General features: G+C 41.8%; 1 protein-coding gene across 2 annotated transcripts; it reads left to right on the top strand.

The window, feature by feature from the left end:
- The first annotated feature begins 2,326 nt into the window (after nucleotides 1-2,326).
- Nucleotides 2,327-15,262, top strand: LOC308103954 (heterogeneous nuclear ribonucleoprotein Q-like). 2 transcript variants are annotated; one of them, XR_013934780.1, is made up of 11 exons: nucleotides 2,327-2,501; nucleotides 3,204-3,402; nucleotides 5,971-6,089; nucleotides 6,838-7,059; nucleotides 7,681-7,857; nucleotides 8,537-8,672; nucleotides 9,071-9,276; nucleotides 9,475-9,624; nucleotides 10,238-10,359; nucleotides 10,677-13,017; nucleotides 13,700-15,262. XR_013934780.1 is itself a non-coding variant. In XM_080454178.1 (10 exons), exons 2-10 carry the CDS (start codon nucleotides 3,204-3,206, stop codon nucleotides 11,329-11,331), a joined length of 1,986 nt encoding a protein of 661 aa, XP_080310304.1. In that variant the 5' UTR covers nucleotides 2,327-2,501; the 3' UTR covers nucleotides 11,332-15,262. The 2 variants fall into 2 exon arrangements, 1 of the variants encoding a protein (XP_080310304.1); XM_080454178.1 differs by having other exon boundaries at nucleotides 10,677-15,262.
- Nucleotides 15,263-15,721: the final 459 nt, after the last annotated feature.

Below are 15,721 nucleotides of genomic sequence, written 5' to 3'. Positions count from 1 at the left end.
TCTCCCCTGATCAAAGCAGAGGGGCTTTCTTGGCATCTGGTGGCAGAAACGTGTAGAATACATGGTTTCCTATCCCCAATCTGAGTGTCTGCGCACTCCCTAGGCCAAGGTAAAACCTTTGCCCTGCATTTTTCACATCTACCTTTTATAGCGCCACCAGGAGGCCGACTTATGTAAAACAAATCATTTGATATTACTCCTTCAGATTTTATCCAAATTTCACGCAAATCGGTACACATGATCTCTATAGTCATGTGATCAAGATGGATCTATTTTTCATATTCCATCCTGATTGGCTAAGATTGCCATCTAAAGTTTGCAGGAGTGGCCCGTTTTGAACAAAATGCAGCAAATCATGAACGCAGCATCCGATTGCGGTGAAACTTTGCATGCACATTCGCACTACATTGAGGAACAAATGCCACCCAACCCATTGAGACCTGAGGCCGATTCTAAAAACGCCTTCTAAAACCTAACCTAAGTTTTCTGTAAACGTTCAAATTCTTACTAAAATAATTAATACAAAATGATGTTGGTATATGTATAGCAACAACTAATGAGACACAGAGGTGGCTCCCGGATTCAGAGGTATAACAACGTATAGGTGGCAGCAGGTCTAAATGGGTTAATATTGTCCTATTCTAGCGCCACCAGTGCTAATCATCTGGGGACCCCCAAAATAATTTCGGAACCACTGTTGTAGACTCGTGTGAATGCAATATGTTAACTAGCATGTCTGTGGTGGGAGGGGGTGGGGGTCGTCTTACTGTCTCCCTTCCATTGAGAAATTAACATCCTTGTGTCTGGTAGGCCACCTACCGATTGACCTGTAGCCCTGCCTGAAGCTTGTGTGCAATATCTCCCCTGATCAAAGCAGAGAGGCTTTCTTGGCATCTGGTGGTAGAAACGTGTAGAATGGTTTCCTATCCCCAATCTGAGTGTCTGCGCACTCCCTAGGCCAAGGTAAAACCTTTGCCCTGCATTTTTCACATCTACCTTTTATAGCGCCACCAGGAGGCCGACTTATGTAAAACAAATCATTTGATATTACTCCTTCAGATTTTATCCAAATTTCACGCAAATCGGTACACATGATCTCTATAGTCATGTGATCAAGACGGATCTATTTTTCATATTCCATCCTGATTGGCTAAGATTGCCATCTAAAGTTTGCAGGAGTGGCCCGTTTTGAACAAAATGCAGCAAATCATGAACGCAGCATCCGATTGCGGTGAAACTTTGCATGCACATTCGCACTACATTGAGGAACAAATGCCACCCTTTTAATATTGTCCTATTCTAGCGCCACCAGCAGTCCAAGTTTTGAAAATACATTTTTTTTATATTACTCCTACAAATGTATTCCAAACATCACGCAAATCGGTACACATTATCTCTATAGTCATGTGATCAAGATGGATCCGTCCGATTTTTCATATACCATCCTGATTGGCGAATTCTGAACATTGCTGGCCCACAATAACCACAGGTCTCCTGGCGGAGACCTGTGCCCCGAGGAGCACCTTTCCTAGTTTAACTATAAAACAGTCCCTTTCTAGTTGAGGCTTTAATTTCAACCACTGAGGCCAATTTCTGTTGGCCTATAGTGACATTAAATTAGTTGAGCTTGTTTTAAGCAAATTATTTCGTCTGTGTGTGAGAGATGAAAATCAGTGTGAGGAGGAGGAAGAGGAGGAGGAGGGGGGTAGAGAAGAGGAGGAGGAGAGGGGGGAAGAGGAGGAGGGGGGGAGAAGAGGAGGAGGGGGGAGAAGAGGAGGAGGGGGGGGGAGAAGAGGAGGAGGGGGGAGAAGAGATGGGGGGGAGGGGTAATCCCTCCCCGTGAGCGTAGCCCGTGAGCAGTGTTGCCATGTCCACTTATTATGAGCGACTTTAGGCTTGTTTTTCTGTAAAGTTGCTTGTGAATATTGTTAGTTGCAGGTCGCAGTTTTTTTTGCCTTGTTTCTAGTTTCTAGTTGCTTATTTGGGCGTGTTTCCTAATGTTGTTTAAACCAGTGGTTCTCAAATATTTTCATATCAAGGACCCCCAAATTAATATGTATTTGTCTGCGGACCCCCCATATGTTATGCTAGCCCCCCCCCCCCCAAAAAAAAAACAAGATTTATGTCGTTAAAATGTTTGTAAAAATATTCCAATGTTTTTCAAATAGCCGACGTGATTGTGTTTAAAGGGCGAAGCCAAGGGCTCGCTTCTTTCGGGGGTTGTTTTCATAGACCCGCTTGCTTGTTTCTCTCGCAAGAAAAACCTGGCAACTCTGAGCATAGCCCCTGAGCAGCCGCCGCAGAGACCCCGTGCAGTCAGTGAGAAGAGCTCGCGACGATACGTCGTCGCCATTTTGCCTCAACTACCAACCGGGACTAAAGGAAGCAACAAGCAACACCACCGGCGTTAAGAAGAACAACATCCTTCTTCCTTTTTTTTAGAAGCAGCTTGGACATAACAACGCGAATTGGCAGAGTGTGCATCAAGTCATCTTTGCAAGGTAAGTGTTTAAATCACTGAAGGAGGGAAGCTAACGCATAAAAGCCACGGATGGAGGACTGGAGGTGTATTACACGGCGGCTACGGTAGCTAAGCTAACGTTAGCATGACCATAAAGGCTTGTTGGTTTGCTCGTCCAGCCGGCATTTTGAAAACCGTCCCGCTTTTTTTCTTTCCCCTTGTCGCAACGTTAAGGTGTTCCCCCCCTGCATGTTATTTACACACCTACATATGTTTACATGACTCGTATTGTCAACATAATATAGACGACGTGATGGCTGCGTGTTATTATTCCGTAACCTCGTTAGCCGACGTTAGCTAATAGCTAGCTTCGCACGCCGACTGAAGACGTGGGCCTGTTTCATCCACACGAGCCTATGTAACGGTGGTTAGCATGCAGAGGCGTGGTGGTGGTGGGCACGGATCACCATTATCCCTCCATTAATCGAGAAGAGGTCGATTAACGAAACTATCGTCAAATCATCGGTTTTTGCAGATTTCACACAATCGGAAGAAAGACACAATAGAAAGACACTGTATTTGAATGTGGACTATCCTGGATCAGAGACTGCCTCAGATCAGTGGCGCCAATCTGCACACTTGGTGTGTGTGCATGGTCTTATCTGTTGTGGGACCCCTCTGCTCTGTAATCTGTGTTTTTATTTGCTTCTAATCTTAGTTTCTAATCTCATCCTCCACACAGATGTCTGACGACATGGCCACGGAATCCACGGATCATGTTAACGGGAACGGGGGCACACCAGAGGCAGAGGAAGTGGAACAGGAACCGATGGAGACGTCCGAGGCCGTCGTAGTGGCCCACTCGGAACACTTCGAGACCCTGTTGGAGGCTGGGCTGCCTCAGAAGGTCGCTGAGAAGCTAGACGAGATCTACGTTGCAGGTAAAGAGGCATCCGTTTCTAACGCATCAGTCCCAATGCACCATAACACAAACGCACAGTAAAATCATGTGAAACGTGGTTCCATTTGTGCACTCAGAGTTAAAGCTCCAATCCGGAACTTCAACCACTCTGTATTGTAGAGCAATGGGTTCCCAAACTTTTCAGGCTGCACCCCCCCCCCCCCAAATCATATTTGAACTGGGAACCCTCCCCCCCAAGGACAAGCACTTGAAATGTATGCATATTTATCCACAGGTAAATATTGTGAAAATAGCCGATCTACAAGCTCACAACTGCGAGGCGTTGTGAGCTTGTAGATTGGCTATTTTCACAATGCTTGCCTCTTTCTTACCTACTATTTGACAATTTGGCATTACAAATGTTATTACATTGTAACATAAGAAATGTGCAGATTCTCTGTATACACTTATGTACGGTTTGTTGTTTTGTTTACTGTTGAGTGAGAAAACAATGTGTTGCACATTAAAGGGATACTTCACTTTCACATAAAATAAACATTTAAAAAATATATTAAAAATAAATGAAAAAAGTAATGGAAAAATCACGGCCCCCTCACGCATTAGAGTGTCCTACTAATGTGTGAGGGGGCCTTTATTTTGCCATAACTTCTTTCATTTTTTTTAAAATATTTATTTTTAATGTTTATTTTATGTGAAAGTGAAGTATCCCTTTAAGCTAATCATCTGGGCACCCCCAAAATAATTTGGGAACCACTGTTGTAGAATATGTGAATGCAATATGCTAACTAGCATGTTGGGGGAAGTGGGGGGGTGTCGTCCTTCTCCCTTCCATTGAGAAATTTACACCTTTTGTCTGGTAGTAGGCCACCTACCGGTTCACCACCTGTAACCCTGCCTGAAGCTCGTAGTGCAATATCCCCCCTGACCAAAGCTGAGATGCCTTCTTGGTGGTTGAAACTTGTAGAAAACATGATTTCCAATCCCTGGCAGGGGCATGAAAGTTACGGATAGCAGCTTATAGGCCGATGAAATACAGTAAAGTCCTTTTTGTTTAAAGCTTCTTTAAAGCACTGGGGGGGGCTTTACTGTATTCGCAGATGGCATCTGTTCTTTGAAGCGTCATGTTGATCATTATCTCCCCCTGGCAGCGATTAACCCACCACAGTTTTTTAAGGTGGTCCGTCTTTTCTAACGTTAATTATCAGGTCACTGTTGGAGCAGCGTGCCATTGTCATTCATATGAATTAGTTTCACTTTAGTGAAAGGGTGGGTGTTGTCTTTATTAGGGTTCAAGGGGGTTTGGTACAAGACCAGCTGGCATCAAGACCGGATCAGTAGAATGTAGAGAACAATAGAAGTGATTGTGTGACTGATGCAGATGGTAGGAACTTGTTAAACAGGACTAGACTGCAATGTGCACGGCTAGCTCCAAGTATGTTCAGGTGGCTTAGCTTAATGCATTTTAGGTTTGGGGTCACACATCAGCTTCTGCTGTGCAAACTGAAGTTATTGGTATTCAACATAGTGGGCTTTTAGTGGTAACACTGTCTGTACCCCACTGCTGATTTCCATCAATTTTAAAGTTGAGCACTTGATTAGGATCAAGAAAGGGTTTATTTCTCACTTACTTAATGCAAGTACAAGCGGTGGGACCTGTTCAGCAGAACTGTGCTAATGTACAACAGTGATGTATTCAATGGCAAACAAGCAATTTTTCACAATATTCTGTAGAGAAAAATATTAGATTGTCAATTGTGGGTGTTTGGATAGTCTGGATATTACAAAGTAATGGTGAAACCTCATTTCAAAACCAAGGATTAACAGTACACCCCCCTTTACTCCGGTTTTTATCATGGGTACTTTTCAAAGCATACCCTAGCTAACGAGTATGTGCAAGTCTTCTTTACTGTTGTCCAAGTATGTTAAGAATGGTGTATATATTTGTATAATAGCAGGGAGACATGCAATAGGTAATAGACTTTAAATAAGAACTTTTGATGCTCCTAAAATGAAAAAAAATATCGGCAGATTAGCTGTATGAAGTAAATTAAATGTTCTTCCTCAATTACGACTTACACATGTAATTGAGTCATGATTTATGTAGCACATGTGATAAAAGTAGGAAATGAATCTAGACATCTGCTTTTGTCAACTCTTGCACGGTTGCCCACATCTATCTGAGCTTTTTCATCACCCCAAAGATGATATTTAAAAAAACGTGGTAAACCAGGATGTGGTCACTGCTGTAGGAAGTGTGAGAACACACTGGGTGATCACTTTCACATCTTTTGCACTGTGCTGTAAACCCTAGTCGGATGGGAGTAGTAGCGCAGATTAAATCAATAATTGGCTTGGAGTTCAATCAGGATTTCAGTACTATACATTTAGGTAATATTCCATCCAAATGTTGTTCTTGTGGACAAAGATAGATTTTGACAAATGTCTTATAATTAAATGAAAGCCAATATGCAAAGCATTGTCATCCCATGTCTCTCTGCCATGGTCATGTAATGGAAGCATGTATTCTTCCCCCATTGGTCTTGTAGAGTTGTGTATTTATACTTACCGTTTCACATTCTATCCCTAGGACTGGTAGCACATAGTGACCTAGATGAGAGGGCGATTGAAGCTTTGAAAGAATTCAACGAGGAGGGAGCTCTACAAGTCTTGGTTCAATTCAAAGAGAGTGACCTGTCACACGTGCAAGTAAGTTGGTCATGGAGTTGCCACTAGTTAGTTCACATGCTTGTATTTAGAGGTATGAAATTGTTAAAAATATAAATGGTCTAATGTATATTTATCAAGTAACATGTTAGTAATGGGTAGTGATGTGTCATGCACAGTTTTTGAACATGTCGTTTACAAATTCACCCGATTGTGAATGTTTGTTACATATTATAACATGAAACTTTTCTCTACTGGGTCAACATCTGAAAGGATGTGGCCAAGTGTCATTTAATTTGGCCTATTAGCAACATCAACCTATAAAATGGCCAAGACCAAGAATGGTCAATCTCGCCAAAACAAACTGCTCATATCCCACAGTATTCACGTAACTCCATTGTTGTAGAAAAACGGTTAAAGCGAGTCCCTGAGCCATACGGTTGGTATTGTCAGCCTAATTCATCATTGCGATTAACTTGGACATGGCCTTATTTGCCCAAGTTGAATGCGATGATGAATTGTGCTGACCAAAGCACACCAGTTTGGCTCCTGGACTTGTTTGAACCATTTTTGTACAAACAATGACTTCCAGATATCAGCTGTATTTGGTTTGGCAAGATGGATCTTACTTATAAGTAGGAGAAATGCATTTTTCAGTCTAGGACTTTACGCATGCTGTTAACAATAAGAAAAAGAGGAGAAAAAAAAAAGGGTTCAGATGTGAGAAGGATGTGATGAGCACTAAACACTGTTGTTAACTCATGTTGGATATCCATGCTTTCTCTTACAGAACAAAAGTGCTTTTCTCTGTGGAGTAATGAAGACTTACAGACAGAGGGAGAAACAAGGGACCAAAGTTTCAGATTCCACTAAGGGACCAGACGAGAGTAAAATCAAAGAGCTCCTAGATCGAACCAACTACACACTAGATGTCACGACAGGACAGAGGAAGTATGGCGGCCCTCCACCGGAGTCTGTGTACACAGGCGCTCAGCCCACCATCGGAACAGAGGTACCAGCTCCACTTTATTTTTATGGCTATTCCTTTGAATGTTTTTTTCCCATAGCCAAACAGCACCTCATTAATTCGGTGTCCTTTCTGCCATTGACATAAAAAATGAAGGGAACATGTTTTCCAATTAGACTTACAAGATGATGCAACCATGCCACACTTCATTAGTCCTAGTCACAACTTGTAGTACAACCTTTTACTTCAGGCTTTAAGTGCCTGTTCTTAATTGTCTGGCTAAATCGGGTCAACCGGACCGCTGGAAAACCTGAACAAATTACCACGTTTTGTTGCTGTATTTCAGATTCGTTTTTGCATTTGTTAAAGCATCGCCTTAATGTCATCAGAAGCATTAATAGTAGTAATTTCTTAGTAGCCAGACCAGTTGGATGGCTAGTTGCCTGGTTACTTGCATTTGTTTAAATGCTGACAGACACCCCTACAAGTTGTTGTTAAAAGTAGCCATTTTAGGCAAAGTTAGTTTGCACAGCACAGATGGGATGAAATTATGTAAACCCACATGGAATGATTAATTTGAATATTAGTTTTATGTCCCGAAATGAATAAGATGGGTAAATGTCACTAGTTCCTTTTATTTATGACCGAGTACACATTTCTCCTCAGATCTTTGTTGGCAAGATTCCTCGTGACCTGTTTGAAGATGAGCTGGTGCCCCTGTTTGAGAAGGCAGGTCCCATCTGGGACCTGAGGCTAATGATGGACCCTCTCAGTGGTTTGAACAGGGGCTACGCCTTTGTCACTTTTTGCACAAAAGAAGCGGCCCAGGCGGCTGTCCAATTGGTGAGTGTTTATTTTACCCAGGAGGAAAAAAAGCGTAGGTTATCAAGAAGGTTTGCCACTTAAGCCCTATATAATTGATTGTAAGAAGAATAGTGAAAGTAGCATATCTGCAAGCTCATAGCAAGTCATGATTCGTGAGCTTGTAGATCTGCTATTTTCTTTTCAGTGGCCAACTGTAGAGAACTGTATTTTTCAGTTCCCATCTATAAATGTATGCAATTGATTGCAGAGTAGTGGGGCATCCTCACTTAGCCAACTTGCCCAGGATAAGGATTAGAATTAGCTGATCATAAAATGCATCTTCAGGACAGCCTTACAGGCAGGTGACACATTGATGGGTAAATCATAAAGGAATAGGAGCGAAGTAAAGTGACAAATTGTAAGTTTCAAGTGAAATGTCAATACAGCCATCGTAGTTAATCAACCACTTTTCTAGAGATGAAGAACAATGCCGTAATCAGTTTGTATTTGTATGTGACTTACATACATTCATACTTTCTCATTAACCACTTAAGCCCTTTTTCAAAAATAGCGAAAGTGGCACAGCTACAAGCTCACTGTGTGTTTTGAAACGTTGTGAGCTTGTAGTCTATCTTCTATTTTTGACCCCCACCCCCTGACATTTCCAAAATAGGAACAGCAGGTTAAAAGTGGTTACCTGTTTTTGTTCATTCCACAGTGTAATAACCACGAAATTCGCCCCGGCAAGCACATTGGAGTGTGCATATCTGTAGCCAATAACCGGCTTTTTGTGGGTTCCATCCCCAAAAGTAAAACAAAGGAACAGATTGTTGAAGAGTTTAGTAAAGTCACAGGTGAGTCATCTTTCCGCTAGTCAAATGGAAGTGTAATGAAACTATAATAACAACTAACAACCTTTTAGTTGACTGACATAGATTTGCCTGTGTTTATATTTTTGTGTACTCCTATTCCTGTTAATTATATATAGTTTTATAATTGTTTCAGGCTCCCTCAAACTCAGTTACAATGGCTTTAGCCTAATTTCTGCTCTGTCGCACGCGGGTTGAGAACGGCCGACCTACAAGCTCACAGTGCTTCGCATCTGCGACGCATTGTAAGCTTGTAGGTCTGCTATTCTGGCACACGGTCACAGGACGAAGGTTGAATCAGGCTTTACTTGACTAAACAATATTGTGGAAAAACTACTATTTGTAACAAATGCTTGCCCCTCCCCACCCTTTCTTAAACACAGAGGGTCTCACTGATGTCATACTCTACCACCAACCGGATGACAAGAAGAAGAACAGGGGGTTCTGTTTCCTAGAGTACGAAGACCATAAAACGGCAGCTCAAGCTCGACGCCGGCTGATGAGCGGCAAGGTTAAAGTCTGGGGTAACGTGGTGACGGTGGAATGGGCTGACCCCATCGAAGACCCTGACCCCGACGTGATGTCAAAGGTAGGTTCATTGGTTTGAGGGAGGGATTTTAATAGTTTTTTAGGTAATGAGCTGATCATTTTGTTGACCAGGCGTGAAAATGCCACCAGCTAAAACTTTGTGTGGCTGATTAAATCACTGGCTTGATTAAATCAAAGGACGCTTCATAATATGCAGCCGGGAAGTGTTAAATAATTCGTTTCGCTGTCCAATCCACAGGTCAAGGTTTTATTTGTGCGAAATCTTGCAAATGGCGTCACAGAAGAAATCCTGGAAAAATCCTTTGGCGAGTTCGGCAAACTGGAGCGGGTGAAAAAGCTGAAGGATTACGCCTTCATCCACTTTGAAGAGAGAGACGGTGCAGTCAAGGTACGGTTCTGTAGCAGTTCAGCAATGTATGGAAACATGAACATTAACACAGTAACAAAGCAGGCCTTGAATAACAAAATGGTAAATTAAAACTGTGTGGTATCCATTTGGTGACCTGCACAAAGCAGGAGTGGAACTATTGTAATGAGGCTGTCTTTGTCTGTCTGTGTGTACGTTAGCACTGTGCCCCACTAAGGACTTTATTTAATCTAATTGGATTCAGCAGTTAAATATTACAATTTGTTTTATATATAAAGTATAGTATATAAGTATTGTAAGTTATATATAACACTCTGTGAAAATAGCATATTGGCCTGTGTTACATCTGTACATCTGTTAAAACAACTGAATATTCAATATGCCAGTTGGCTGCTGCGATCTTTAGCCTGTGTGGGGATTTGTCTGGCATAATTTTTAATGGTGAAAGACTGCTTGAGTCAAATAATCTCAGTTGATGGGTCTGACAAATTATTAAAAATCTTAGACTTTCATGTGCCAGACCTACTATTCATGTCTTCACTTGGCTTGAAACACAGCCATGCAGCTTAGCTATGCACACCTCTGGGTTGCCTATAAAATATTTATATTAATGTTCAATATTTCTTCTTCTTAGGCGTTGGAAGAGATGAATGGGAAGGAACTGGAGGGAGAGTGCATTGAGATTGTATTTGCTAAGCCGCCTGATCAAAAAAGGAAAGAACGCAAGGCCCAGAGACAAGCAGCCAAAACACAAATGTAAGAAAGATCCATGCACGTTTTCTTTTCTTTTCCATGACCTTTTCTGTTAAATTCTATTCATGAATTTGCTTTATTGTCACTCTTAAAAACCACTTGAGCCCTTTATACTTTGTTGAATGAGAAAATGGCCGATCTACACTCGCAACGTGTCATGATGCGTTTTGAGCTTGTAGATCTGCAATTTTGGCTTTTCAAAGCGTAAGAAGAGTTAGGCCTATAATGATGCCGGGTTTGAAAGTGGTTCAAGGCAGGTTGAAAGTGGTTAAGACTTTGCATTCAGAGTTGTAACTGTACTGTGTGATGTCTCACCACAGGTATGATGACTATTACTACTACGGGCCTCCTCCACCCATGCCACCTCCTGCGAGGGGCCGGGGCCGAGGCGCCGGTGGCCGGGGAGGCAGCTACGCCGCCTACGCGCCCGACTACTACGGCTACAACGACGACTACTATGACTACTACGGCTATGACTACCAGAACTACCGCGGCGGCTACGAAGACCCCTACTACGGCTACGATGACTTCCAGGTCCCCAGCCGGGGGCGTGGGGGTGGAGGCAGAGGGGGCCCACGTGGAGGGTCCTCGCCTGGCGGGAGGTCACGTGGACCGAGTGGCCCCCCTCGTGGTCGCGGCGGCTACTCCCAACGAGGAGGAGGTGGTCCCGGCGGACCCAGCCGAGGAGTGAGGGGAGGAGGCAGAGGAGGCGTGCCGATGAGAGCAGGAGGAGGCGGAGGCCGCGGCGGGGTACGTGGTGCTCGGGGTGGTGGCCGCGGTGGAAATGTAGGAGGGAAGCGCAAAGCCGATGGGTACAGCCAGCCCGATTCCAAACGCCGGCAGACCAATAGTCAGAACTGGGGCTCGCAACCCATTGCTCAGCAGCCGCTGGGTGGCGATCATTCTGGTAACTATGGTTACAAATCTGACAACCAGGAATTCTATCAGGATTCTTTTGGGCAACAGTGGAAGTAGAGTGGTGCAAAATAGGGCTTTTTGATAAAACGACAACAAAACCATTTTTTCTAGAGACTTTGATCTGATCGGGCCCTAAAAATTCCATACGGTTGCCTGTTTCTGTTTTTGTTTTTGTATTGTTTCTCCTCCCCAAAAAAATTGGTGACATCTGGCAAGGTATCTTTTTGTACATATTTTAATCCGCTTGGACTCAAAACAAGTAGCTCACACTCCCACCTGCTTCTGGCGAACTGGTTTTATTTTATTTTATTCCTTTTTTGTTTGTTTTTTAAGCTGGTCGATAAGTTTTCCATAACAAAGTTTGAAGAAAAAAAAATAATTAGATTGCAGTCATGTGCTGGAGCTGTCTATTTGGCTTATAGCTTTATGTATGTTTTATAGTAACTATGGTTATCATGTTTTAAGTAGCCTACAGCAGCAAAGCTTAATGTCTCCTAAACATGTATTTAAAACAAATGAATCTACAATTTGTATTGTCAAAGTAAATGCGTGTCTTGTTATTGAAGAAAAAAAAAAAGGACCTCAGCAGTCCTATTTTTTGGCTTGACCTTTTGGCTTGTATCCTTTTGCTGTTTGTCTGCTCTAATAAACATTACACGCACACGTGTACAAAAAAACTCAAATTGTGTTGCAAATTCATGTTTCGGCAAATTCTTCTCTTCAAATTTCGTCTTCAAAATTTCTAAAGGCTCCTTGTGGAAGGAAAAAGGACCAAAGGTTTGCCGGCATAATGTTGGCCACATGTTACAAATGTCACCTTGCATGCCATCAAATTTCCAGTTCACCTAATATAGTTGGCATCTCAAGAGTGCTTTTATGTATGTGTAGTTACATATTCCATCCTTTCTCTCATGTCCCCAAAAAAACCCATACTTGGTGAGATTAGTTTTCACAAATTGGTATTCCAAATTAAATGCTTTGTTATGTTAGGAAAAGCGAAATTAGGAGAGCCTCCATCCTTTTTATTGACATTCCCTACTGAAAAGCACAATTTGATCCAGATTTAAAAATAAGTGTTTTGACCCAGAAGGATCTATCTAACTGTTGAAGGCCTGGATACTAATCTTTGCATGTTTTATCCTAAGTTTTAATTACTGTGCAATGGTGGGAAAGTAATTGAAGTGCATGTCTTTGCTTGTTGTGCTTTTTGTAAAAAAAAAAACACTTTTTTGTTGCTTTGGTAGCAAAAATGGCTGCTTTTAACATCTCACTCCCCCCACCTTTACCCCAATGTTCAATCACTGCTCTATTACCGCCTTAAAAAAAAGCAACAAGGCCTTTCATTGCTCTTTCTTGGCCTTGTCTTTAAAGGCATTGTGATGTGCATGTGTGAAGTTGTAGGTCGTGGAAGTCCCCGAGAATGCTTCAGTATCTTTGGCTTCTGATGTAACGCATATTTTCTTTTTACCTTTTTTATTCGACAGGCTTTTCTCTACAGTTAATGCATCGTATTGTGTCTGTCTGTGGTTCTGTGCGCGTGTGAGAGAGAGAGAGAGAGAGAGAGACCAGTAGAAGTGTGTAGATGTCATTTGTCCCTTCCTGTTCTATTCTCTAACTGGCTCCTTTTGTTACCTGACTAGCAGGGAAAAGGGGGAGAGGCTGGTGCTGAAGTGTCACTATGAAGAGACTGACCAGTATATGGGGCTTACACACTGCAAAGCTGCCAAAGGATTGGATGGAATGGTAAGGTCCACCTGACTGACAGACTTGACTGAATGGTCCAATGGTATTTTACAAATGACTGACAATACTGTCTGGTCATATCACCGCCTTTTATAAGGAGCCCAAACATAACATATTCTCACATTCACATGAAGATAACAAAAATAGAAGAGCAAGAATAAAATGTTAAGCTGCTTCCTTACAGAAATTCCTTTTACATAGTAAAGACACTGCCCCGATCTCCCTATGTGTCCCCTCGTCTGATACAAGACGTAAATAAGAAATTATAGAAAGCTTGACTGGAAATAATAATGTCCCCTTTTTGCACCTTTTTTGGTCTGCGTTTGCTGTGGCTCAGAGGAGCTTGATAAATTAATTGATAAGGGGGGGGGGGGTGTCTGTAATTGCATCTTAATGGATTAAATGTGATTATTTTTTTATTTGTTTTATAGGGTTGCTGGGCTTAAGAAAAAAATGTCAGAAATTTAGGGCAATGCTTCTCAAGTAGTGGGTCAGGTCAGGACTCAAAAGTGGGTCATGAGATATTCTGGCAGATTTGCAGAAACTCAAATAGAAATACATGTATTTGTATTATAAAAAATATTTGCTCCTGATCTCACCGTGGTTGTGAGACACCAGTTGAGAACTAACTGGTTTACGGTGTAACTTGTGGTTACCTGGTGTTTTTTTTTCTTTCTTCCAGTTGGGCATTCCAGGAGAATGAATTGTTCTTTTAAGGACTTTGTCAAATAGATAAAGGGTTTGGCCTACTACCTCAGTCTAAGAGGAATTGCCTACCTGTGTCTGAACTCCTCTCTTCAGAGATATGCACATGCAACAACAGAGCACTTGACTGATAGATATTAGATGTACGTGCACTGCTTGGCTCTTGACTTTACAAGCACCAGCAGCCATAGACATCGTGTAAGCTTCATCTCATGATATGAGCTTGAATAAAACAAGTCCTCCTCGCTGTCTGAACCATGTGATCATATAGTTTTGCTGGGTTGTATAATAGTTTTAGAGGGGAAATGTGACTTTTTTTAACAATGCATTGTTGACTTGTCAGAAAATATTCACCTCAGTAGAGGCATCAGTCTTCCTTGCTCTTTCCATTATGGGGAAAACGAGTCTTAATTTGTTTTGTTTTTTCGTACCCATCATTGGAAGGATGTGCTAAATTGTATTTGAACAGTCCGCTTACTTTATATACGTGTCCCTTTATCATGAATAACATGATGGATGAAATGCAATGCCAACTACTGTGGATTCCTACACAGGTTTGTGGAAGCCTGGAAAAATATTGTTAAGTGAATATTAGTGTTGGACATTTTGGAAAGAAGTTGAGCCCCAATTTGGTAAACATTTTACGTAGGCATTGACCTACTTTACATTTAATATATTGTACTGAGTAGTTGTAAGTAATAACTTTCAGTTCTATGAAGTAATATATAACCGCTTACAGAGATGTTCATCTGTTGTCGCGTTGTGCACCAGCCAAAGATCTTTACAAATACAGTAACAATTAAGATCTGGGGCGAGGAGGGTAGTCTGATGCCTTGAAGGCAACAGACGTGAAAACGTGCGCATATTTTTTTGCACGGATGACGTTTTCTTTCAATTGGGGGATACAACGAGGATAGAATCCTTGATCACATTTGGCATACCCTGTCCAGGCACTAACGCAGAACGACACAAAACTTCTAATTCAGTCAAAGGAAATCATGGTGTGACAGGAAAAGTAGGATTGCTTTTCAATCTCGTAGGCTCCCTGCGTATTTGTCAAGATTTTGACAGGGTCTGCCTATCTGCGTCATGTTGAGCATTTCTGCAGCACTGGTTCTTAGGTTTTTAGTTGAACTCTTGATAGTGTTCACTCCACGAGTTACAGACCTATAAGGGTCCATTTGGTTCCTAACCATTTTAGCTGGGGAGGAACTCTGGAATCTCCTCAAGCACACCACGGGGGGCCCCAGACCCCATATTGAGAACCAGTGATCCAGTTCACATTTTGTTGTCACATTTTGTTCTTCATGGTTTGTAAAAAAAAAAAAAAGTAAAAAAAAGAACCTGAACAAGTTTTTGTAGGTTTTGTACTTTTCACTCTCTGTGTTGTCATCACATTTCATTTGAAGAGATGTTATCAGTCAAAACATTATTTGTTTTTGTTAATTGCTAACCAGTGTGTTTGCATTCTTGCAAATTGTTTTATACTGTACAGTGAGGCGAGTGTAAATTATTTTTCTAATAAAGTTATTGACTTTGATCAGTGTTGTGTGGTTTATTACAAAGGCAACAAAGTTAATAGAATGTATGATGACGTTTATCTGACAAGAGAGGGCTGTTTTGACAGGTGTTAAAAGGTAACCAGATTAATTGTGGGTCTTGTCAGTGCCTTACAGCAGTGTTTCCCAAACAGTGGGTGGGGACCCATTTTTGGTAAATGTCCCTTTTTTGTTACATTTTGTTTTGAATTATTTCAAAAGATTTTCAAAAATGCCCCCCCCCCCCATTTTTTTTTGACATTCTTCAAAAGAATGTCATTGATAAAAATTATCAAAGAAATTTCATTAGAAAAAGAAAAAAAGTTGTAGTGAAATAGCAGATCTACAAGCTCAAGACCGCGTCTCATTGCGGCGCGCTGTGAACTTGTTGTTTGGCTTTTTTTTGGGAACCACTGTCTTACTGGCTCTGAACTGGCAGAGATACCATGATAAAATACACC

Source organism: Gymnoscopelus braueri (genome assembly GCF_963280865.1).
Source record: "Gymnoscopelus braueri genome assembly, chromosome: 16".
NCBI classification, from domain to species: Eukaryota; Metazoa; Chordata; class Actinopteri; order Myctophiformes; family Myctophidae; genus Gymnoscopelus; species Gymnoscopelus braueri.
The sequence above is the reverse complement of the archived record's forward strand: the minus strand, read 5'-3'. Positions and strand labels throughout refer to the sequence as shown.

Bases quoted from the DNA above. Each gene is read 5' to 3' on its own strand.
- LOC308103954 (XM_080454178.1), top strand. From the start codon at position 3,204: ATGTCTGACGACATGGCCACGGAATCCACGGATCATGTTAACGGGAAC. The intron at 8,673-9,070 runs GTGAGTCATCTT...TCTTAAACACAG, and splicing joins AGAGTTTAGTAAAGTCACAG to AGGGTCTCACTGATGTCATA. The intron at 10,360-10,676 runs GTAAGAAAGATC...GTCTCACCACAG, and splicing joins CAAGCAGCCAAAACACAAAT to GTATGATGACTATTACTACT.